Source organism: Punica granatum, chromosome 2, assembly GCF_007655135.1.
Source record: "Punica granatum isolate Tunisia-2019 chromosome 2, ASM765513v2, whole genome shotgun sequence".
In the NCBI taxonomy this organism is placed as follows: domain Eukaryota; kingdom Viridiplantae; phylum Streptophyta; class Magnoliopsida; order Myrtales; family Lythraceae; genus Punica; species Punica granatum.
Window position 1 is genome coordinate 39,991,459 of NC_045128.1, and position 22,288 is coordinate 40,013,746.

Sequence of the window (22,288 nt, forward strand, 5' to 3'; positions counted from 1 at the left end):
TATAATGTAATGTTGCAAAATTAATCATTTTAATCATTCTTAGAGTATAACTTTATAGCGGAAATTGGTAAATTCTTTGCATTTGTACGAATAAATTATATATTATATTATCACTTATATTTTCAATAATTTGATATATTTTCGAAATTCAATAATTTCATATGTCGGTATATGAATTAAATAAAAATATTTCATGGTTAAATGTGAAGAGATTCATTCAAGTTCTATCTTGAATCGACTCCGAGAGTAATAGTGTGTGTGGTTTTAGAGTTGAGTTTTGATTTTAATTGGGTTATAATGATTGTGATGTTAAATTATGAGAAAAAGTGTGAAAAAATAATGAATAGTTGAGAGAATTTAATATTAATAATTGAATTGAGTATAATAGAGTTGTATGTGGATTTATATATGGGGCTCACTTTTTCTACTTTGAAGAGTTATGTTGTATAATGAATAGAGTTAAAATTATAGTTAAAATCTTAAAATTTAATTGCGAAACCAAACGGAGTATAAAGGTTTGTTTCTGTACTAAAGGAAACGGGGCACGACCCACAGAGGACGAGAGTAGTAGGAAGGATAATCTGCTCCATAGAAGAAGGGCTGCACAGAACCATCAGACATGTCGTAGACTCCCATATCTCTTTGCTCGGCATTCTCCGAATAATGCCACCACTGCTCGACTCCATCTCCGATGAAGTAAATGCAGTTAGGCTTGCAAATTCCATCCACGGAAGAAGTGGAGATGGCCATTGAATGGTTCCCCCCGACAAATATAGCCGTGTCCCCGAGATCGTTCAGTCTGTTCCACCCGTTGCTGGAGAAGTCAAATTGGTAGACTTCAAATCGAACATCATCCCGGAAGCATTCCAGCTTCTGAACCATCAGAAGATCTCCCGAAAACTCGAGGAGATACGCGTCTTCCCAAGCCCACTCGTCCCGAGGAGGCGGAGCGAAAGGAGTTGCTCTTGGGCAACCTTCACTGTCCATCTCGATCAAGACGAGAGCTCCGATTCCCTGCAGCGCATAGATCTGGACACCGAAGCATACAGCATCGCTGAAGCCATAACAAAGGTCTGCTGGGTCCTCGAGCATCATCCAGGCACCATCTCTGGATTTGAAGGACAAAAACTTACCTTGGTAAAAAATGCCAGCAACCAAGAAATCACCATCTTCAGTGGGATCTCGGAGCACGATAGCTTTGTATAGAAGCCTATACCACTCTTTGCCGAGAGGAAAGGAATCATCTTCACAGTTCAGGCCTTGAGGTATATCGATCTCGACCTGGGAAAATGGGTTCAGAAGACGGAGCATGAAGTCTGGCCCGAAAGTCACGAGCCAACCAAGAGGGGACCCCCAGCACATCTTAACCTGAGCATTGGGTAAGGGAAGGTAGTAAGTCCTGCCATTAGATAAGCTGTAGAAGCGCCTTTTCTCGGAGTTCTGATCTTCTGAGAGCATCAGCCAAGGAACCCGAGATCTTGGGCTACCGCCTCTGTCGATATAGACAGCCCTCCAGGAGAAGCAGACCGAGGAAAATGCAACAAAGTCTTCAACGGCAGCCAGGCGCTGTGCGATGTGCAGAATGACACTATAAGGAAGCGCAGACCAGTTGGCCATAATGCAGATGGGGCATCCTAAGAATCCAAGTACAAGCAATTTATTAATAGGAAGTAAGCCGTAATATTTCCAATCTTCTGTCAGCTGTAGCGTGGACCATCGCATGCACATGGCCACCCAGAGAATATGAAAATATTTATAATAAATGAGATTTTGAAGTTCTTTGGGTGCACGGCAAGGATCCATTGACCAAATTGTCTAGGAATCAAAATGGATCAAATATGCAAGAGGGCTTATTTCATATTAATAGTTCAATACCCCAGTCACCAAAATTCAAGCGAGGGATAAGTTAACAATCATTCACCGTCTTCTATGGAAGATCCGTTTCAAGTACTGTAAAGAATTTAATATTAACAAACCGTGGGGAAAGGTCGAGGTGAAAAAAAATCTAATGGACCTATTATCATAGAAAGATGAGTTGCCCTCATTCTGATTGAAGCAAATCCAGAATCCAGGACATCCTGAATGGCTCGACCAGGGCCAGCCGCCCTTCATCCTCTCTCTAATTCCATAGACCCGAGCTCCCGCATTTAAGTAAGCCTCAGGAGACAATTGTACTGACTTGGAGAAGGCCTCTTTCCGGTTCCTGACAATCTCGTAAGAACTTCCTCTGCTTCCTCTACTCTATCCAACTGCCCCCATGCTTTAATTGCAGCAGTGGCCTCATCATGGAAAGGATTCTTGTCACAAATCTTCCAAACTCTCTTCACTTCTTCAACCCCTCCAATCATCGCATAAAGGGGAAGCAAAACTTTACAAGCCTGCCGGTGGTTTTAACCCAAACAAGGCATAATGTTTAGCTAAGATAGATTTTGTGACACTGTCGGGTTCAATTCCATCGGCTTTCATGGTCATGACAACTTTCTCCATCCCTTCTCTATTGCCCGACCGGCCTTTGGCATCTATTAAAGTACTATAAGTGCGTTGAGATAGCTTGACATTTTCTCTCACCATTAGAGACAGCACACTGACAATTTTGTTCCTTGCAGTCCTACTGTAGAGGAGAAGCAATTGGTCACAAGTAAATGATGAAAGGGGAAATCCCCAATCCCTCATTTTGTTGAAGATCTTCTCAGCTTTCTTAACATCACTGACTGAAACATAGTGAGATAACAGAGTTCGGTAGACTATTTCCTTCCTGAAGGATGCTGGAATCTTGCTAATGTAATCTTCTGCCTCCTTTAGCCCACGTACCTTAGCAATCAAATCAAGTCGAGATGCATGGTCTCTCTCTATGAAATTGAACTGCTTCCTCTCCTCAAGACACTCCCACAGCTGAAAATCAAATGAAAAGTTCGAGCTGGATATTGAAGGCCCTTTCACGACGCAAGAGAAGGCTCTAAAAATCTCAAACTGAACATAAGTTTATAATACAAAGGAGAAATCATCTGCAATGCCTTCCCATAAAAATGTAGCCTACGAAGATTCTGAATGGTCGATGAGACCTCCTCCCTCTCCAGTTGTTTTCCTTCTTTGACCCAGCTACTGAGATTCTGCTGGATTGACTGTCAAGGAGCAGAAACAATGGCCTTGAATAATGCTGTATCTTTTTCTCTAAGAGGTTTTCTCTCCTTTGGATCTGTGTCTATGTCTGATAGTTTCAGCTCATCTTGAGAAGCATTCACATCATCATCATCATCATCATCATCAGAAAGCTTTTCTACGGTAAATAATTCTTTCATTCCATCTTCAATATTGCTCCGGTTTATAGTATCAGAACTTGCTGGCAATTCAAGCTCAGCAGGTGCATTTTCCGGCTCATTGTCTCGACTACGCTCTGCGGTGATTTGAGAGGACAGACCTCGATGCTTAACACAAAAATGGGCATCGACATCATAAAATCTCTTCGAAGATGAGCACCTATCGCAGAGCAGTTGGAGGGGACTTAGGCAGGCGATTTCTGCTCTGACTCCAAAGGCTGTGACTGTCCCTAAGCCGAGAAGTCGCCTTCTGCAAACATAGGAAGTGCACATTTACTTCAGGAAATATGTCAAGATAATGCTTTTCACCATTCAAACAACTTGAGCTTCTGAGACGATCAGTTAAAAATCATCCCTGCCATTTCACCAGGAAAATGAGGTATGCTCCATTGCCATGAATGGGAAGGGAACTGCGGCATTGTCCAAGAACAACTGTCATCTTCAGACATGCTAACTAGCGTACAGGTCAATATCATCTTCGTCTCTGCTCAACCATTCCATTCAGAACCAGAAGATGCTGCTGGAAGCACCCAAAGAGAAACATAGTATATCTTTTACACTTCCTAAGCAACAAAAGATTCCAACTTCTCCCCCATAAAAAAATAAAGAAGGTCACTTGAGAGGGTCAGAAGCTCGGCGAAGAGCCCGCATGGTGATTTTTAGGTTGAACTGATACAGCAAAATTGATGCTTTCGAGCTGAATCAAGTGAAAATGAGACAAACCCTAGCTGTGGGTGAAAGGTGGATCCTTTGTAAACTTCAGGGTGCAAAATGAAATTTTTCTGAAGCAAATGCCCCGAGCGTAAGGTAAGTGATATTTGGACAGGCGGCAAAAGACAGTTGAGGATGTTCACTTTTATGTAAGGGGTTACCGATCACTATTACCTCTTGATTCAGCATGTCTCAACTTGTAAATCAAATAATTTTTTGAGGTTTCGTTTGATTTTTAAGAAAAATATTTTACTCAACCCAACTCAATTCTATTCTTTACAAATTCAACAACACAATTACTTTTTACTTTTTTATCTAATTTAATAATAAATTCTATCACATTTTTTTAACCATTTTTATAATAAATTCTTTATCTATTTTCACATTTATATATACATAATAATTTTTTCATTTATTTTCACATCTATACATACATACATATATATATATATTCTCATACATCAATATATTTGTCAATACTTGCAATCATTGCATAAAATCAAGTTGAATTGGATCATTATCTAACTTGAAAACCAAGCACAAGCTAAGAAACTACACAATCGTCTCATTCTCTAAGTCGAAAGAATCTATATCCACATCACTTTTTGCACATTGAAATTCGTCAATTACTAACATAAGTTGCAATTCGAGATATCTCAGGTTATATTTATTTGGACTTAAAATTACATGCTGAAAATTTAATTACTTAAGAGAATAAATGCTTGTTTGGTTTGCAAATGTGATTTTAAAATCACAACTTTAACCTAATTCTACCCACAACAAAACAAAATAACTCATACAAAATCAAAAAATATGCCTCATTTATACAACTTTTTTTTCACAATAAAACAAAATAACTCATACAAAGTCAAAGGGTGGGCCCCATTTATAACACTCTTTTTCATAATTAAAATTTGATTTTAAAATCTTACTTTGAAACCAAACGCAGCATAAGTGTTTAATTGGTTAAGTCAAAACTATTTGATAAAGTTAAGTGTTGAAAACTTATAGTTTTCTAGGGTTATATTTATATTTTGCCCAATATTTACTTTTTACAGTTTGGCCCCATATTCTAAATTCAATTACTGAAAATAGAAAAAAAAAAAAGAAAGAAAGAAGAGAAGACAATATCGAAGAGGGAAGGGGGCCGTGGTGGCCATGATAATGGCCACCACTGCCCAGGCGAGGTTGCCGATGACCCGTGATGTCGCGGGTGATCTCGATTAGGGCGGTTGGGGCCGAAATTGGGGTCACCACCGCCCTCTCCTTCATTCGGTGCCCCCCTCCTTTCTCTCTCTCTAACATTCTGATAGAAAATCAAGAAATGGACCAGATTATAAAATCAAAAAAGTTTAGGGGCATAGCTATAAATAAGACAAAAGTAGCCCATGCTGAGCAATTAAGCAAATATAGAGCTAAATGATTAAGTAGGTTTTGGATTATTTAGGCTTGGTTTGGGAGTGTTGTTACTGATAGAGAAGTATTAAAATAAAATTTCTGAAAAATAAGTACTGATTTCAGAATAAGTTAAAATATTTAGAAGAAACTAATTTAGAACTGTTGAAAAAAAATAATTATAAACATAATAAGCAAAATTATATTTCATATGCACTTATTAACCTGTTTGAAAAAATTACGTTTGCAATAGCATTTTGATCCAACCTATGATTTCAAAAATTCTCATCAAACACCAAATTTATTTTAAATTATAAGGAAAATGACTATTTAACCTCCTACCGTACTCTCAAACGAAATCAATGATTCAACTTTTTTTGATTAAATCATTAAGTTAATTTAAATTTTATGTTATGTTATCAAACAAGTTTAATTTCGGTAAGTACTTAAAAATTAATTTCAACACCTAGTTGAGTTATCAAACACAACCTTAATTTCTAAAATTTACAAAACATCGATCAATTCCTCAAAATCTGAAGCAATGGCATCCGAAAAAATCTAGATCAAAATCCATTGGCTCGTGGTACTTGTCTATAAAACTATAAGATTAATCCTGTGACAATATCCTTTTGCCCACTAAAATCGGCTCAATTATGTGATTGAGTAATACGACGGTTTGACCCTGGGCTTGGGAACGAGTGCCCAGTGGGACAAAATTCTCAACTTCAGGGTGCAAATTGGTGACCTCTAAAATTCAGGGGGAGTGGTCCAAGAATTTAAAACTTGAGGGTGCACATTGATATCACGAAACCTTTAGGGTACAATGTGTCAAAAGTAAGAACTTAAGGTGCAAATCGTGAATTTCGCAAAAAAATTCAGCTCGAGATGAATTTCTGCCAATTACTCGGACAAAGATCGAAAAGCTTCAGCTCGATGAGGCAGAGAGAGAAAAATATCTGCTGGGTGAGGATTAGATAGGCGAACCCAATCCCTTCCGAATCGATTCCCCATTTTCAATCGCAGCAGAAAGGTACCGCCTTCATTGTCTTGTCCCGTCTTCTCATTTCCTCTGCAGTCCGGGTGGTTCTTTGTAGCTTCTGGGGTCTTGTGTCGTGTGATGCTGTCTTTGAGCTGTGTGATTCGAGGGTATAGTCTATATTCGTCTTGTCTTCCTCTTATTTTTCCGGAATTGGTTTGATTTTCTTTCTGGGCATGGTTGTGACTGAGGTAGGGTTTCTTTCAAACTCTCTCCTTCAATGGAGGACTCATTTTCTCGTGCTTTTTAAGCTTTCTTAAACTGGGTTCCAATTTATTCACCTTTTTTTATTTTTATTTTCGGTTCTTTGATGTTCCTGAGTTCGAGAAATGGGAAACAGGTTATGTGCTTGGATTGTATATTTATGGAACTTACACTTACATGGGTCATAGGATTACTTAGGGAATAGTAATATATGATCCATCAGAAGTTTTTGCCGAAGTAATCAGCGTAGGTGCCTCTTGTTAAGACCCTAGAAGCCAGAAGCACCGCATCCAGGCTGCTGGGTTTTCTATTTTTCTAACGAAAATTACTATTGCTCAGGTGCTGAAGATCAAGGACACCAGCATGGAGTCTTCACCTCCAGAAAATTCTTCTGATATGAAGGCAGCTTTCCGTAAGCCGTCAAATGATGCATCTAAGAGGAATTATCGTAGGCGATCTCCTACTGATGGGTCATCTTCATCTGATGGTAAGTTATTCTTCTTATAGCTATTGGCTTTGATCGTACCCTATTGGTGTTGATCCTTGTGCTAAACAATGTATTGGTTTCTTTTTTTCAGTTGTATTTATTTTAATAGGATATGAGCTCCTTAATGGAATTGCTTTTTAATATGCATGGTCGTGAATGATGAAGTCTTCTGCTGCTTGATTTTTGGGTTCTAGCGCTCTATATGTTTATATTTCTGTATGAAAATTGTCCTTTGTCTTTTACATGCTCATATATGAAGTAATTTAACTGTGCAGTGGAACTTCAGCATGGCCATTCACCTAGCTCAAAGTACTGCAAGGAAGATGCTGTGAAAGGCCATGATTATCGGGAGAGGAAGAAAGACGATGATAAGGATCTAACCAGAGATTCTAGTCGGAGCCATCATGGAAAAAGTGGTGATTCATACAGATATTCTGATCGCCATTCCTCAAGGAGTTCTTATTCTCACTCTAGGCATGATGATCACAGGAGACGGGAGAGTGATCACAGTAGGTCGAGAGATTATATGCGGGATAGGGATAAATATTCTCGAGATCGGTATGAAAGCACAGGTCATAGAAGCAAAGACAAAGAGAAGGAAACATCATCTCTAGAGCGCCAGAATTACAGAGATAAAGAATCCCATAGATCAGATTCTGTTAGGAGAAAGAGCAATTTTGAAGAGTCAGAAAGGGATCAAACTGATTGGGACAGGGATGATAGAGGGGAGAAAAGAGAGTATCGTAGGAGTTCGCGAGACCGCCGAAGTGGTTGGGATAAAGAAGAATCCAAAGGACACCCTACTGCTAGAAAGGACAGGGATGATCAAAAGCTCAGCAAGGAAATGCGGGGTTTTGAGGATTCAGGCTCTGTAAATGATAAGGATCGGTTTGATAGAGGATTTAGGAAGCCTTTAGATGATAAATCAATATTTGAGGGTGAAGGAAATTCCCCAACCAAAAAGCCTCGCCTGTTTAGCTCTCATGGAGGCTCTGATTTGGGGGAAGATGGTAATGTTTTTCCAATTCTTTTGTTCTGAAGATTTTCATTTTTTAAATTTCCTTTTCCCATAGTCTTATCTCACTAGAATTACTGCCCCTTTAATTGTCTTGCTTGCAATAGTAGATGGTGGGAAGCAGCAGTCTCAGGAGGTCAATGGCAAGGCAACAACACAGGCCAATGTCAGTGCAAGCGAGGCTGCTAACAATCTGGACGCTGCGAAATTTGCTGCAATGAGAGCTGCTGAACTTGGTACGGTACATCCTGTCAATCTTCTAATAGAAGATTGTCCTCATGGATAGTTTATTATTTTAGTAGTATAGTTTAGGGGAAATAGCCTAAAAATTCAAATAGTTTCCTTCAATTCCGTAATCTGCCAACTTTTCAAATTTTGGCCTAAAAAATCAAAACGTTTACTTCCGTTTCCCCCATCTCCCAACCCTTTAGTTTTGGCATTAACGGTGTTGACATGACTGTTAAATCTGCCTACGTGGCAGATGGCAGCACAGGTGGTGCAGTGTATGGTCCTTTTAACCCAAAAAATCAAATAGTTCGATAATTTTTCCCCAATCTACCAAAACATCAAAAATTCAAAAAATTAACATTTTTCATACGTTCCCTAATCTACCAAAATGTGGATTATAAGTTTGAATTATGAAGTCACATATATGTATGTTGGTTTGAATATTGAAAAATATCGCCACATATCCAACATATGCACTTTCTTTCAATTTTATCCCTACCTACGAAAATCACACAATGCACCTCAACGTTTAGGGTGACGTCTTAAATCTATCCCACCGTCAATATCCACCCATTTTGGACGGAAAATCTGACGTGGCATGTAATAGTGTTGACGTGGGAGTGTGTGGACCACTCCTATGTTGGCTTCATTGGTCCAACTTTGAGCTACTTGTTTTTGTCGCTCATGTCACCATATTGCGAATTCTGGGATGCAATGTCAGATTTTCTGTTCAAAATGGATGGAATATTGACGGTGGAATAGATTTGAGACGTCACCCTAAACGTTAGGGTGTTGTGTCATTTTCGTAGATTGGGATAAAATTGAGAAAAAGTGTTGATGTTGGGATATGTGGCGATATTTTTTAATTTTCAAACCAACATACATATATATATATATATATGATTTCGTAATTCAAACTTACATTCCACATTTTGTTAGATTAGGGACATATGGAAAATATGTTAATTTTTTGAGTTTTTGATATTTTGGTAGATCGGGGAAAAATGTTAAACTATTTGATTTTTCGGGTTAAAAGGACCACACACCATGCGTGCTGCCGTTTGCCACATAGGCAGATTTAACGGCCACATCGGCGCCGTTTATGCCAAAACTGACGGGTTGGTAGATGGGGGAAACGGAAGGAAACATTTTGATTTTTCATTCCAAAATTTGAAAAGTTGATAGATTGGGGAATTTAAGGAAACTATTTGAATTAGGCTATTTCCCCTATAGTTTATATAGTTATCCTCAATCTTAGGTTAGTTTTTGTTGGGAGTGTTTTTATTAACTTTGTGCTCCAATAAATGCATGTCAAGAATCATGATGAGTAGGATATATTTTGGTTATGAAGATAATTTTTCTGAAGAGAAAACTCTGTGGTGCCTTAGTAAGAACCAAGCATGCCTCAGAGGTGTTCTCTATTCTTAGATTTTGGTGATTCATGTGGCCTCGACATTTCTCATAGACCTGTTATATATTTTCAGTGAATAGGAATCTTGCTGGTGGAGCGGGCTACATGTCTACCGAACAAAAGAAGAAGCTGCTTTGGGGGAATAAAAAAAGCACTACCACAGAAGAGGTTATTTATGTATTTATTTATTTTAATAACTTTCTAATCGTCAGGACAGATGTTTAGACGTTGGGTCTATATGGATGTTAATGCCATTTTCCATTTGATTTCTGCAGTCTTCTCACCATTGGGATGTCTCCATGATTGCTGATCCTGAGCGTCAAGAAAAATTTAACAAGCTCATGGTAAGCTCCCTGGAATTCCTCTTCCCTATCTATCTAGCCAGGAGTTCCAACTAGACATGGTCTCGAAGGAATCATCTTTTACTGGGTTTATAACAAACCGTTTTTGTTTGTGGGTCCCGCATCAAAAGTTGAGGGTCCGACAACAAGGTTGCGATCTGTCCAGCCATACAACCTAACAGAAATATCTGTGGACCAAGTGTATTTTAGCATTTCCTAGAACTGATATAGCTTATTTCTGTAGATGATCCGATTATTATCTGATGTGTAGTTCATGTACTAACACATTTTTAGAGTCTGAGGTTGTGTTGGTACCTATGGCCAATTGTAGGGTGTGAAGGGAGAGGTGAAGTCTTCGGAACAAAAGCCCGAGAACGAAGATGGGAACAGCCAAATCCGAGCAGAGAAGCAGAAGGAGCTGCAGTTGAATCTCGAGAAGCAGTACACAGCTGGGCTTCGAAGAAGGGACGGCCGGACTGTTGGGTTAGGCCTCTAAGGATCCGCCTCAAATCTTTAACTGGTCACTTTTTGTTGAACGCTTTTGTCGGAGTTGTATCTCTCCTTGGTTTATGTTCATGGGGTGGTTCCCCCTCGGTTTATGTTCATGGGATGTCCACCACGATAATGCTACTGGTGCTAAAAAAAAAAATCAGATATTGATGAAACAGATTCTATGGATGAATGCTTGAGTTGTTCGAGTTCAGGTGTTGTTTGCGACATTGGTGATGGAATTTGAAATGTTTACTCATGCCGTCTTCTGCTACACCGGGAAAGACATCAAAATCTACAATTGAACATTTTCACTTCCCAAAATGTGGTGAAACTCGTAGTGCTAGGAAGTTGTGCATCTACAACCAGAAGCTTTGATGGAAAATTCACAGGATATCTCAATATGAGAAACAGAGAAGTTCGGTTCTGTATCGTTTTGCCTAAATTAACTATGGCATAAACAACATTGACTGGCAATTTATGCCGTTAAAATACCACCTTAATATAAAGAGCTAGGGGAGTTGGAACTTGAGCGGTGCTACTTTAACATTCAATCTTTTCTCATTCAGCAGGGAAAAAAAAAAAAAGATGCATTCTCCCTCTTTGTCCGACATTGTACAACATAAGAAGAGCAGAATTTACAGCTCGCTGATAACCTTTCCTCTGATTTCTCTCTTGATCTTGCTTTCCTCCAATTAACTGCTGGTGAATGCTATGCAAGTACATGCTACCATCGATTCATTGCATACGTGGTCAACCACAAAAAGCATAACAGCCAGCTCCATCAATAAAAGAATTATGACAGTGCCTTGGTGAAGGCGGAAAACAAACTCTGATTCGAGTCCATTGAGTTAGCTTGCCTCTTCGTCCGCAGTGTAAACAGGTATTTGCCACACTTTTGTGTTCTTCTTTGGATCATCACAGAGGGCAAGATCAGCGTCATCCTCCTTGAATGTTCTGATAAATGTCTTGGCTCCCATCATGATAAGCCTCTCAACCATGAACAGTTGGTAGTTGTTCTCAATTACAGGGTCGATGATTCTACTATAATTTGAAGAGTAAGCTAACTTATACCTGTAAAAATAATAGCCATCAGCTTGATTTTCAGATGGCGGAAGCTCAAAGAGCAAAGAGCAAAGAGCAAGTTATTAATCAGCTTAATCATGAGGTAGTGATTTTGATTTGGAATTTCTACTAATCCTATTACTAATTCTTGGAGGAAGTCAGATAAGCATGAAGAGAATTTACCTAACAGACATGGGAGAGAAGAATCCTGGTGTCCTCTCATTAGAAGCAATATAGATAGTTCGTCCTGTTGGGACCCATTTTTTGATTTTGCGGAGAATAAATTCAGGGCGGGTATCCCTGTCCAGATGAGGGTGCAGGCTCCTTTCCACCCCGAATCTATCCTTGCGGGTTTTTATTTTGTCTCCCCGACGTACATGTATGGCATCATAATCACCAAGATAGGCCTTAATCTGCATGCAAGTTTAAATATCAAATCCAGATGCAAAAAGGAAAATGAAAAAGGATATAATACAGCTGAAGGAGTTGTTTCTGAGCAAAAGTCGAAAAAGATGAAAGCTATCCTTGAATCACTTGGAAGGAAGAAAGAAGTTGTTATTATCAAAATTCTTGCTAGTCTTTGAGAAAAATCCACTTTCCCTACACCCCACAGATTTCATTCTAGCCCAATGGGATAGAAGCATCTCAAGTCCCTTTTGTAGAATCCATTTTAATATTGAGGCAACCAGACAATGACCAACCTTGTTGGCGGCATCTCTTAATGGCTTTGATGCCATTGAAGGGAGAAACAAATAAGGCAACATGATAGCACTGCGATTATTTCGATCCCTGCACTCCATAAACCTGCAGAGACATGAGGATCAGCACAGTAGAGTGGAAACAAATTCCTAAACTTTTCAGTCGACTTTGACAAAATAGCGATCAAGGAAATAGAGCAACCTATCCACTGCTGTAGGAAAGACTATCCACTACTATCAGAAAAAGGAAAGGCTATTCACTTTTAAAATATTTCATCATAAATGGCCCGGAAAACTCAGAAGTGAAGTATAACTCAACAGAAAACGAGGCCAGATCTTGTTCCAGATATATTAATATATATATATATATATATATATATATATATGAGCCAAATGAACCAGCAAAATATATATATACCTATATACAGTGATCACCAACCAACTATATGGTTTACTAATAAAAGCTAAAAGCAATATTTCAGCTGTGAACGAAATTCAATGGCCAAAGAATTAGATAGGGAAAACTTACCATGAAAGAGGACTAGCTGTTCTGTTAATAAGCAGAAGATTTGAGTACTGCTTGTGCTCCTTAAGGTCCTTCCGACTAACCCCTGCAACATGGGCAATTCCTCTAGCTCCCAACTTCATGCCGGTTGATAAAACTCGATACCACATTTTTGAATTGTCCAATAATACAGGTACAGTCTCTGAGATCAGATCTATATCATACAAAGAGTCCATCCGACAAGAAGATGCTTTCCACCTATCAGAAGATTAAATTATGGTCATTCACATTCCTTTTTTTCATTAATTGTTCCCATCGCAGGGGAACTTCATCAATCAAATGCAAAAAACAAGAGTTAAATAATCTCACCCTTCATCAGAAGTAACATTTCCAGATCCAGATTGATGAAGAATCCCCTTCTTGTTGTGTATCGGATTAATACACATCCTAGAAGGCATGACAAAAGTTCTGCAACAAGAACAGTGAGTCAAACACTGAAAGCAAATCAAAGAGTCATATACCAAATCAAACGAGGAGCCACGCAAGCTTAGGACCAATGTGAAAATAACCTAACATAGGTACTTCTTTGCTTATATAACAGATGAATATTGAAGCATCTAAAGTTCTAAACTCTCACACTGATGTATACAGTAAGAACCATCAATAATATTGATAACTAACATGTTGATGCAGCAATGCTCTAAGTCGCCCAATGAGCAAACATACATGAACATCGACATCAGCTAAAATAGACAGATTGAGACCAACCCATTATCATATAAGACAGCTAGACCTTAAAATTACATTCCAATCTCAAATCTTTAACAGCCATGAAAGGCATTCAATGATTTATATTGTCCCTCCGGATCAAATCCATTGCACTGGCCTCAAAGCAATGAAATTGAATCCCTACATGTTCCATTCCCAACCTTTGGCTTTTTCCCTGAATCCCATCAAATCAAATCAGAAATCATAAGATAAAACTGACAGAAACCAACCAATCCAATTGACGGGATGGGCCGAAAAATGGCTTGGGTGGGGAGGGACTGAACCTTTTAAGAAACATTGCTTCTTCTAGGGCACATCTGAGGCTCGATTCTTGGTGCCCCAGTCCTTCGCAAGAGTCGCAGTGCTTCCCCGGGCAATCAATCTTGTTTCCCCAGTACAAGTACTTGTCGTGGAGGGAGTGCTGGTGCTTCGGACGACCCCATCTAGCCACAATTTCCGAGGTTCCGTAGGGAGAGAGTGAGGAGCCGATGGTGGAACTTAGAGAGCAGAGAAGGAATACTAAGGCGATCACTGCGATGCAGATGAAAACTAGGGAAGCTGAGATGCGGGGTCTTGATCTGGGCTTCATTGCTTTGGGAGTAGCCATGTGAGCAGCAGAGTGGATGGCGAAGAAGAAGACGAAGAAGATCCGTCGTCTGCATGCTGCTTTGCTAAATCTGAGTAGAAGGGGAAGAGAAAAAAAAAATATAAAAATCTGATTTAAAAACGAAGCTAAATAAAAATTTATTTTTTTGATAAAGAAAATTAAAATTAAGAACAGAAAGGAAAATCTTTAAAATATTTCTTTATTGAAAAATACTATTTTTAAGCTTTTTTTTTTATTTATTTCTTGTGTCTAGATCATTTTGTTACAATCTAATCCCATGGAATTTGAATGTCAAATATTGAACAAGTCATCATAAAATAACCTTAGAAGTTAACCCAATCATCAGATATGAAATGCTCTTTGGATTCCATTCTGCAATTCGATTCGTTCAGAATAACTTAATTTTAACATCTTGTAATATATGAGAATTGATTTCGAAATCATTCGGGGCGAAAAGTGGATATATCAAACTGCCGCTATGCATGTTTCTAGAATTCATAATAGTAGTATATGGATGGGGTTTTGCAACCATAAGGTGAATTGGTGCATTAATTATAACAAGGGGAAAGGCGTGACCGAAAGTGAAGTTCTTGCAATGAAGGTGAATTATTGCAATTGGATAGGATTTTCAATTTGGACAGTGGGTGGGAGACATTTATTGCTCTAACCAAACGAAAAAATATTTGAAATTCAACAGACAAAATGAAAATCTCAACAAAACAAAAAATCGAATTTGAGGCTCATAAATAGAAAAAAATTTACTAAAATAATTGTGATCTTTAATGGACGGACAAACTCGAGCTGAATTAATTGAAACGATTACGCTTCCAAATATCAGTGTGCAATATCAAAAAATCTCAACCGTTCTTCCCGCCCAACAAACAAATCTCCTTTTCCTGCCAGCGATAATCATTTTTCACCTAATAATTGCAAAAAACAGGAGCCTTCTTTCACAACTACCCTCCATTATGATCTCGGTAACACTTTCACGTTATCGTTCAGGTCATCCGCCGTAGTGACTTGAAACTTAAACTCGAATAAGCGAGTTCCCGAGATTTACCGGCTTTGGATTTCGGCACAGCCGAAATATCTGCACTTACCATTCCAACGGAGATGCCTCTCTGGTCCCAAAACCATCCACGAAAGTACAGTTCAAGAGGTGGACAAGGCAACCACCATGGTTAAAGCACTTCAACATCATCACATGCTTGTTCATTCGGTACAACCTTGGACCATCAAACTTCCCCTACATACAATTCTGGACATTTGAGCCCGTCTCAGGACATCTTTGTACATCACAAAACATGAATGGAAACTCGAGCTGGGGACAACTTTTCTTTCACTCAATTATATAGCTGCCCAGGTACTCCCGGAAAGTGGCCCGAGACGATGACTCGTTTCGGGCAAGTTAGATGCAGTGATGGAAGTGTAGGAAGGAGATTTTATTAGAGATGTAAGTAAGAAACTCGGGTCCACAAAACAGGGATAAGAAACCTGAAAAACCTCGAAACTCACTCCACCAGATCCACCAGTTAGCTGATGATCCTAGTCTTGCATTTTCAAGATCATCCCACCCTCTCAACTGTACAAACCTCTGATCACGATACAGAGAGAACCCTATATAACTCGACAATACAGAGAAAGCGATAACACGAACAAGGGTTCTCATCAGAACCGCCTACCACCACGCCCACGGATTTATCATGGAGACATCCTTTCAACACACGGTGAACGGCTTGAAGTGAATATTTCCCATGTCTCCCTTTAGGCTTTGACATAGTCCAGAGCAGTCAATCACTTTCAATGCAACTACAGAATAGGTGTCGCATGGTATCAAACCTTCTGAATAGTTCGAGCAGAGACCCCACGAACGAGTCTGACAAAACCTAGGAAGTTCAGCTTCCCGTCCGAGTGTCTGATCCAGTCCTGGAGGACTACGTGAACAGGCACCGATGGGCTGAGTCCAAGTTCCTGCAACAGAAGCATAATTGAACAGATTAAGCCCAATTTCGGTAAAAAGAATGAACATCTTTTATTACCGCTAAATAAAATTTGTACTTAATGAGAAGAGAACATACAGAGGCAAGTTCTTCAATCTTAATGACCCTATTTCCATCTTTTTCAAAAAGCTCAAATCCTCTTCTCGCGTGTTCTTCCCAATTTGCCGTGCCCTCAAGCTGGTGCACACTTATTGAAGCAGCGCAGAATTCTTCAAAATCTAATTTCCGGTACTGGACGGAACTAAGCTGCATACATCAAAAATAAAATCATATAAATGCTGTCAGTCCGAATCTAAAGTAGTTTTCAGGCAATGAAGATGGAAAATATTTAATCTTTCGAAAGACCTACCAAGTTAACATAATCAAGGACGCGAGAATGCTTCATTGCATCCGTGCAGTTTCTCATTGCTGCCTGCTTAAACCACCCTTAATGAGAACTAATGACCTCATAAACAAAACAAAATAAACCTGAAGGTATAAGAAGACTAATAACTAACCATCTTAAAATTCTGCATAGTGATGAACCCATTCTTGTTTGGCCCCAACATGTTGAACTGCTCCTTGAGATAAGCTAGCTGAGGTACGGTTAAAGTCTTTGCAAGTGCCTGTCAAATGTTAAATTTTGCACATAACTTGATGAGTGGGTTTAATTCTCAGATCTTAATAAACATTTACACAAAAGTTACAGATATTGATTGCTTGGTCAAAGCAGAATTACTCACACGTAGTGCTGATTTTCGTAAAGAAGAAGAGCATATATATATTTTTACAAGTCGATATATAATCATATCCAACGTTATCTTCACATCGGGATGACCTGCAAGCCATGGGTGACCTAGAAAAAAGAAATGGAGTAATGAGTCACAGATGCACTTCAGAAGATATTTTCTTGGAATGTCAAAAGTTGCCTATTTCATGAAACTTAGAGGCATTTTTTAACACAACTAGACAAGGGGAACAGTTCTCTAAAACCAATAGAGCATCATCTCCATGGTGGATCAGATGGCTTTGTTGACTTACTCAAAGCCTGGGCTGCAGTCAATCTTTTCCGGTAGTCTTTGTTCAATAATCTCTTCACAAAATCTATCGCCTCAGGGGACAATGAAGGCCACGGACTTTCATCAAAACTGGGATCGGCCTTAAGAACGGCTCGGAAGATTCCAGATTCTGTGCGGGCCCAGAAAGGTCGACTCCCACAGAGTAGAATATAGGCTATGACACCGATACTCCACATGTCTGCTTCGGTTCCATACGATCGATGAAGAACCTCAGGAGCTACATAATATGCGCTTCCCACAATATCGTTTAACCGTTCATCTGAAAAGTTACAAATCATCAAGCCAAAGGGAACACCACCACTAATTCAAGGAAGAATAAATGCCAATATGATAAAACTTATCAAACTAAAGCTCTCAAGATTCAGTCAGGGGAAAGAGAGGAGGGGGGGAGACATCTAAATAAGTGGTAAATCACTTAATCCATTAAGTAGTTTTCATCAACCTATTGAATAAGGGAAACTTGGTATGGAAGAATGAAAACACATCAAAATAGAATCACCACCCAAAATGGGATGATTTCATATGGTGCTCCCTTTCATTCCTTTGTACCAAACTCGACTTAATGCTCAAACCTCCTTTGATGCATTTCTCCACTTCTTTCTCCCTTACCCTGTCCCATCCCTATAATTTTTTTTTTTCCACAACCAGCTAGCAAATGACCTTTAAGCACTGTATCTATGAACTTCTATAAAATGCTGCCTGAGCTTTGGTAAGAAGTTCTAACCTGGCTTTACATAGTCTGAAAGTCCGAAGTCAATGGCCTTCAGAGGGGAGTTCTCACTTTGGGTGGTGTAAAGAAAATTCTGGAGAAGGCATCATATCCAGGTTTAGATGAAACTTTCACAGAAGTCGCAACAAATCTTGGGTTTACTTTCATTAATGACAAAAAGAAGTAAACACCACATATTAATTACCTCAGGCTTTAGGTCCCGGTGGACAACACCTTGGAGATGACAGAAAGCCACTGCAGTTAATATTTGAACCATTACAGCCTTGGCATCTTCTTCGGAGTATTTTCCACCCCTATAAGGTAAATGGATGGTCAGCCATTGTGATTGTAAACATGAGAATAGGTATTGTTTAACAAATAATAATCAGCGTAAGAATTTTTATTACCTTGCAAGTATTCTATCTAGTAATTCACCTCCTTGGCACCACCTGAGAACGGTAGATAGACAGGTAAGACTACATGAATTCGAATTTGAAATATATCTTCTGATCTTTTCACTAATACTTATCCCACAGTTCAATTGCTCAAATAAATTAATTAATTTTCCATTAACCAACAAGGTAAATACACAGCATAAGTCCCAATCAACCCCCAGTACTTCCCAGAGAAGAGGCCCTTCAGCTGCCATTTCTAACCTTACAGAAATAAGAAATGGGAAAATAATTAAACTTATGCTAGGTGACGTGGATTCCTATTCACTCTGATTGCCAAATTCTTGTGAGAAAGATAGTTCACATATAATAGGAAAAATAGAGTTGGTTAAAGTTCCTAAAGTATGTTGCTTCCATGTGTCAATATGATGCTATCGCAGCCAGCATTAGATGTAACTAAACAAATGCATAAAAGCAAAAACTGATGTCAAGCAAACCTACTCCATCACAATATAGACATGGTCTTCATCTTCGTAAGCATCGTAGAATTGGACTAAGTTCTTGTGGCCACTCAACGCCCTCAAAATCTTCACTTCCCTTCTCACATCCTCAATAGCAATTGCAGTGGTCATCTGTACAAGGGCAAACAAACATTAAAGCGAAACCTATCTTTGACAGATATATGTGGCTTTCTTTGAAATGGATGACCACAGAATACAGATAAGACAATATCTTGCTAATAGGACTAATTTCTTTCAGATTTTATACTCGCAGCTCTCACGATAATTTTGAACACCCTTATTAACATCAAACCTAATATCATCAGCCCAATTCCACATCATAGTCAGACTCAACTCAGAAAGCAATAGCGATATAGACACATCAAGAGATTGATCAGAGGAGCAAATTAGAGCAAGATATAAATGTTTCACCACATACTTCATAACCATGTCTCTCAGAAAAGCCAGATCAAGACTTGCATACATAAATAAAACATGAAAAAAATGTCTGAACTACAGAGATGACTAAAAATGAGACAGCACATTCAGCAACACGGAGTGGTGCTAACGGAGAGTAAGAATCCAAGGAAGAAAAATAAATTTCTCTTTAATTTTTAAAATAAAAAAGGGGGGATTTTCTGCAGACCTTAGACTTGGGGATGACTTTGACAGCAGCTTCCTGCCCCTTCAGGGTCCCTTTCTTGGCCTTAGCCGAGCGAGTGTACCCAAAGTGGCCTCTGCCCACCTCTTCCCCGAGCTCGTAGTGGGCACTAAACTGCTTCGAGAACCCGAAATTCTTGTCGAGCCCAATCTCGCACTCGCTCCCTTCAGGGATTGTGGCCTCATTGGGCTTTACGGTCCCATACCGCTTTGCGAGCAGGGCCCGGATGTGCTTGGCCGGCGAGGGAGGGGGGAAGGGCCGCTTGAAGATCCGGAGAGGGGTTGACTTCACGCTGGAGGAGTTGGAGTTGCCGCCGAGGGCCGGAGAGTTCTTGAAGAGACTCCGGAGGGGGCTGGGGCTGGGGAAAGGGAAGCTCGAGGACTTGCTCTTGGAGTGATGCGGTGGGTTCTGTGGAGTTTCAATCACCAGATCAGGGAAGGCCTCATTCTTATCGAATGTCGGGAGGCCCTGGGGACGAGCTTGTGGGATCTCAGAGGGTTTTCCGTGACAGAGTCCCATGGAATCAACCGCAAAGCGCTGGGAAATCAGAAGATCAACTTTGACTTCAACTGAACACAGCTCCGACAGGGAAGTATGGTATCTGAACTTTCAAAGTTCCAATTTTTTCCCCCAGCTCTGAGCTACAGGGGCTGATACAGGAGGTGGGTCAGCTCCAATTTCCCTGCTGAACCTCCATGAAATCTACAAGGTGCCATTTTTTATCTTTCCAATGGGGTAGAGGAAGGAAGTTGGGGAAGTACTGGGAAATTCTCCTGGAAAATTCAGGTTCCAGGAAAACCCAGAGAATCCCAGGAGGGGGAGTATTTACTAACAAGAAAAGCAGACAGACTTTTTTTGATTTAAACAAACAGACACATCCGAGGAGGAGGAAGAAGAAGAAGAAGAAGAAGCTGAGAAGGCCCTCAACAAACGAAAGTGAAAGCAGACCCCTCCGACGAAGGAAAGAGAATCAGGGCAAGAACCAAGCCTGGGAAGTAATCTTTTGCTAGAAGAAGGAAAGAATAAGGGTGGGGAAGCAATGGCCAAAGAAGCATAAGGAGAAGAGAGATTAAAAAAATAATAATAAGGAGAGGATTCTTGGAAGAGGCCACAAGGAAAAGAAAAGAGGAGGCAAGACACTCTCTTTTTCTGCTTTATGGAAGCTTTCCTTTTTTTTTTCTTTTTTTTTTTTTTGGTCCCAATGGCAATGGCGATGGCGTAGGAAATGTCACTTTATTTACCAGAGACAGACAGAGAGAGAGAGACAGACATAGAGAGAGAGAGACAGGGAGAGGGGGGAAGGAGAGATGGTGAGTGACAGACTTCCTTCCTTCCTTCCTTCTTCCTCCTCTTCTTTTCTACAGTGATGATAATCTCCCCCTAATGTGTAAATAAATCCATGAATAATAATGGAAGTGGGACTGGTTTTGGATCCTTCCAGCCTGTCCTTATTGATCTCTCAGCAACCAAAGGTGGATAAATATTTTATTTCTCTCGTCCTGTATCAGACTTACTATCTCCCATGAGTATTAGATAATAACGGCTCAGCGACAGCACTCAACAGGGTCAATTAATCGTAACAGAGGACGCTGGCATGGGATTCATGTCCTCTTTTTAGAATCTTGATCATTTTTATGAAATATTAGATAGACATTAGAAATGTTCTTGTGGGATGCATTATTATTAATTGAAATATTATGTATGTAATTTAATTAATTGAGGGAAACCTCTAATTAAGCAAAAAGACTGTCTGTGATTGGGGTGAGTGGTGTGGACCTTTGACTTGCTTTTTTGTTATAGTGCCCCCGCCCTTTTGAAAGGCTTTGTCTTTTTCATTTTTTTCCCCCTCTTTATCTCATTTTTTGTTTTTCTTTTCCCTTTCATTCAAATAATAAGACCTCCGTTTCTTCTCTTTTTGTTTCTAACAAATAAAAAGGGAATAGCCGAAAAATTATGAAATCTCTCTATTTACCAATTTTTAAAAATTTGTCATGAAAAATCACAACTTTTATTTTTATTTTTCTGATCTATCAATTCATTAATTGGGCCGTCAAAACTGTTGACATGGCTATTAACGGCTCTGATGTGGTAAACGGTTGTCCATACGAATGACATACCACAAACTTTTTAACCTAAAAAATCACGTAGTTTACTTTTTTTTCCCTTATTCTCCCAAATTATCAATAAATTTTCCTTCATCTACTAAAATATCAATAACTTTAAAAAGCACATAATATGCTTATATTCCCTCATCTACCAAACTATGGCTTCTTTCAAAAATCACATCTCACAAAATTAACTTTTTTAAATGATTATAAGTTTGAATTATGGACTTATATATATGTATGTTGATTTGAATGTTAAAAGAATTTTTAATAAAAAAGAAGTGTTAGAACAGTTATAAGTTTGTCATTTCCAAATCAAAAGAATATATATATTTGTTATCACATTAAATAATATAAGAACTTAGACATATTATACTGCAAAAATAATAATCATTCCAATAGAATTTGTGCACGCCAACATCTATAAAATTTTGGCATGATTCAATTTATTGGACACAAATTCTGTTGGAATGGTTATTTTATCATGGTTATTGTTTTTGCAGTATAATATGTTTAAGTTCTATACGAAGCAAGGTAAAAGTGGGTCGTGCCAGATGATTCCAGAACACTTTGTTTCTGAATGGAA

At 39.1% G+C, this 22,288-nt stretch overlaps 5 protein-coding genes across 10 annotated transcripts; 1 reads left to right on the forward strand and 4 right to left on the reverse strand.

The window, feature by feature from the left end:
- Positions 1-465: 465 nt before the first annotated feature.
- On the reverse strand, positions 466-1,829 carry LOC116195571 (F-box protein SKIP23-like). The gene has a single exon (XM_031524834.1). The coding sequence runs from the start codon at positions 1,801-1,803 to the stop codon at positions 529-531; it is 1,275 nt and encodes a 424-aa protein (XP_031380694.1). The 5' UTR covers positions 1,804-1,829; the 3' UTR covers positions 466-528.
- Positions 1,830-2,336: 507 nt separating this feature from the next.
- Positions 2,337-2,982, reverse strand: LOC116193992 (pentatricopeptide repeat-containing protein At1g15480, mitochondrial-like; the record flags this gene model as incomplete). Its single annotated transcript, XM_031522733.1, has 1 exon — positions 2,337-2,982. A coding segment is annotated over one exon (612 nt), but the record flags the coding sequence as incomplete, so codon positions are not given.
- A 3,317-nt stretch (positions 2,983-6,299) lies between these two features.
- On the forward strand, positions 6,300-10,848 carry LOC116197490 (arginine/serine-rich coiled-coil protein 2). Of its 6 annotated transcripts, none has more exons than XM_031527648.1 (7): positions 6,300-6,453; positions 7,003-7,150; positions 7,426-8,160; positions 8,273-8,401; positions 9,878-9,972; positions 10,080-10,148; positions 10,440-10,848. In XM_031527648.1, the coding sequence occupies exons 2-7, from the start codon at positions 7,027-7,029 to the stop codon at positions 10,803-10,805; spliced, it is 1,518 nt and encodes a 505-aa protein (XP_031383508.1). In that variant the 5' UTR covers positions 6,300-6,453; positions 7,003-7,026; the 3' UTR covers positions 10,806-10,848. The 6 variants fall into 6 exon arrangements, with proteins under 6 accessions (XP_031383508.1, XP_031383509.1, XP_031383507.1 ...); XM_031527649.1 differs by having other exon boundaries at positions 6,346-6,569; XM_031527647.1 differs by lacking the exon at positions 6,300-6,453 and adding an exon at positions 6,505-6,650 and having other exon boundaries at positions 8,276-8,401.
- A 159-nt stretch (positions 10,849-11,007) lies between these two features.
- LOC116197492 lies at positions 11,008-14,365 on the reverse strand. The gene is made up of 6 exons (XM_031527652.1): positions 13,955-14,365; positions 13,272-13,370; positions 12,927-13,160; positions 12,401-12,503; positions 11,883-12,112; positions 11,008-11,708 (listed from the first exon to the last, which is right to left on the reverse strand). Exons 1-6 carry the CDS (start codon positions 14,275-14,277, stop codon positions 11,486-11,488), a joined length of 1,212 nt encoding a protein of 403 aa, XP_031383512.1. The 5' UTR covers positions 14,278-14,365; the 3' UTR covers positions 11,008-11,485.
- Positions 14,366-15,698: 1,333 nt separating this feature from the next.
- On the reverse strand, positions 15,699-20,881 carry LOC116197489 (CDPK-related kinase 7-like). The gene is made up of 11 exons (XM_031527645.1): positions 19,583-20,881; positions 18,938-19,068; positions 18,452-18,493; positions 18,250-18,358; positions 18,060-18,138; positions 17,298-17,594; positions 17,000-17,112; positions 16,775-16,882; positions 16,627-16,689; positions 16,356-16,523; positions 15,699-16,248 (listed from the first exon to the last, which is right to left on the reverse strand). Exons 1-11 carry the CDS (start codon positions 20,114-20,116, stop codon positions 16,111-16,113), a joined length of 1,782 nt encoding a protein of 593 aa, XP_031383505.1. The 5' UTR covers positions 20,117-20,881; the 3' UTR covers positions 15,699-16,110.
- Between the last annotated feature and the right edge of the window lie 1,407 nt (positions 20,882-22,288).

Coding starts and splice junctions, on each gene's coding strand:
- LOC116197490 (XM_031527646.1), top strand. Junction 8,161..8,272: donor CTCTGATTTGGGGGAAGATG/GTAATGTTTTTC, acceptor TGCTTGCAATAG/TAGATGGTGGGAAGCAGCAG. Junction 9,973..10,079: donor AAAGCACTACCACAGAAGAG/GTTATTTATGTA, acceptor TGATTTCTGCAG/TCTTCTCACCATTGGGATGT.
- LOC116195571 (XM_031524834.1), bottom strand. CDS start 1,803: ATGGATCCTTGCCGTGCACCCAAAGAACTTCAAAATCTCATTTATTAT.
- LOC116197492 (XM_031527652.1), bottom strand. CDS start 14,277: ATGGCTACTCCCAAAGCAATGAAGCCCAGATCAAGACCCCGCATCTCA. Junction 12,113..12,400: donor TAAGAGATGCCGCCAACAAG/GTTGGTCATTGT, acceptor ACTTGCATGCAG/ATTAAGGCCTATCTTGGTGA. Junction 11,709..11,882: donor TTCTCTCCCATGTCTGTTAG/GTAAATTCTCTT, acceptor TTATTTTTACAG/GTATAAGTTAGCTTACTCTT.
- LOC116197489 (XM_031527645.1), bottom strand. CDS start 20,116: ATGGGACTCTGTCACGGAAAACCCTCTGAGATCCCACAAGCTCGTCCC. Junction 18,494..18,937: donor CATGTCTATATTGTGATGGA/GTAGGTTTGCTT, acceptor TACCGTTCTCAG/GTGGTGCCAAGGAGGTGAAT. Junction 16,524..16,626: donor TCCTTGATTATGTTAACTTG/GTAGGTCTTTCG, acceptor TGATGTATGCAG/CTTAGTTCCGTCCAGTACCG.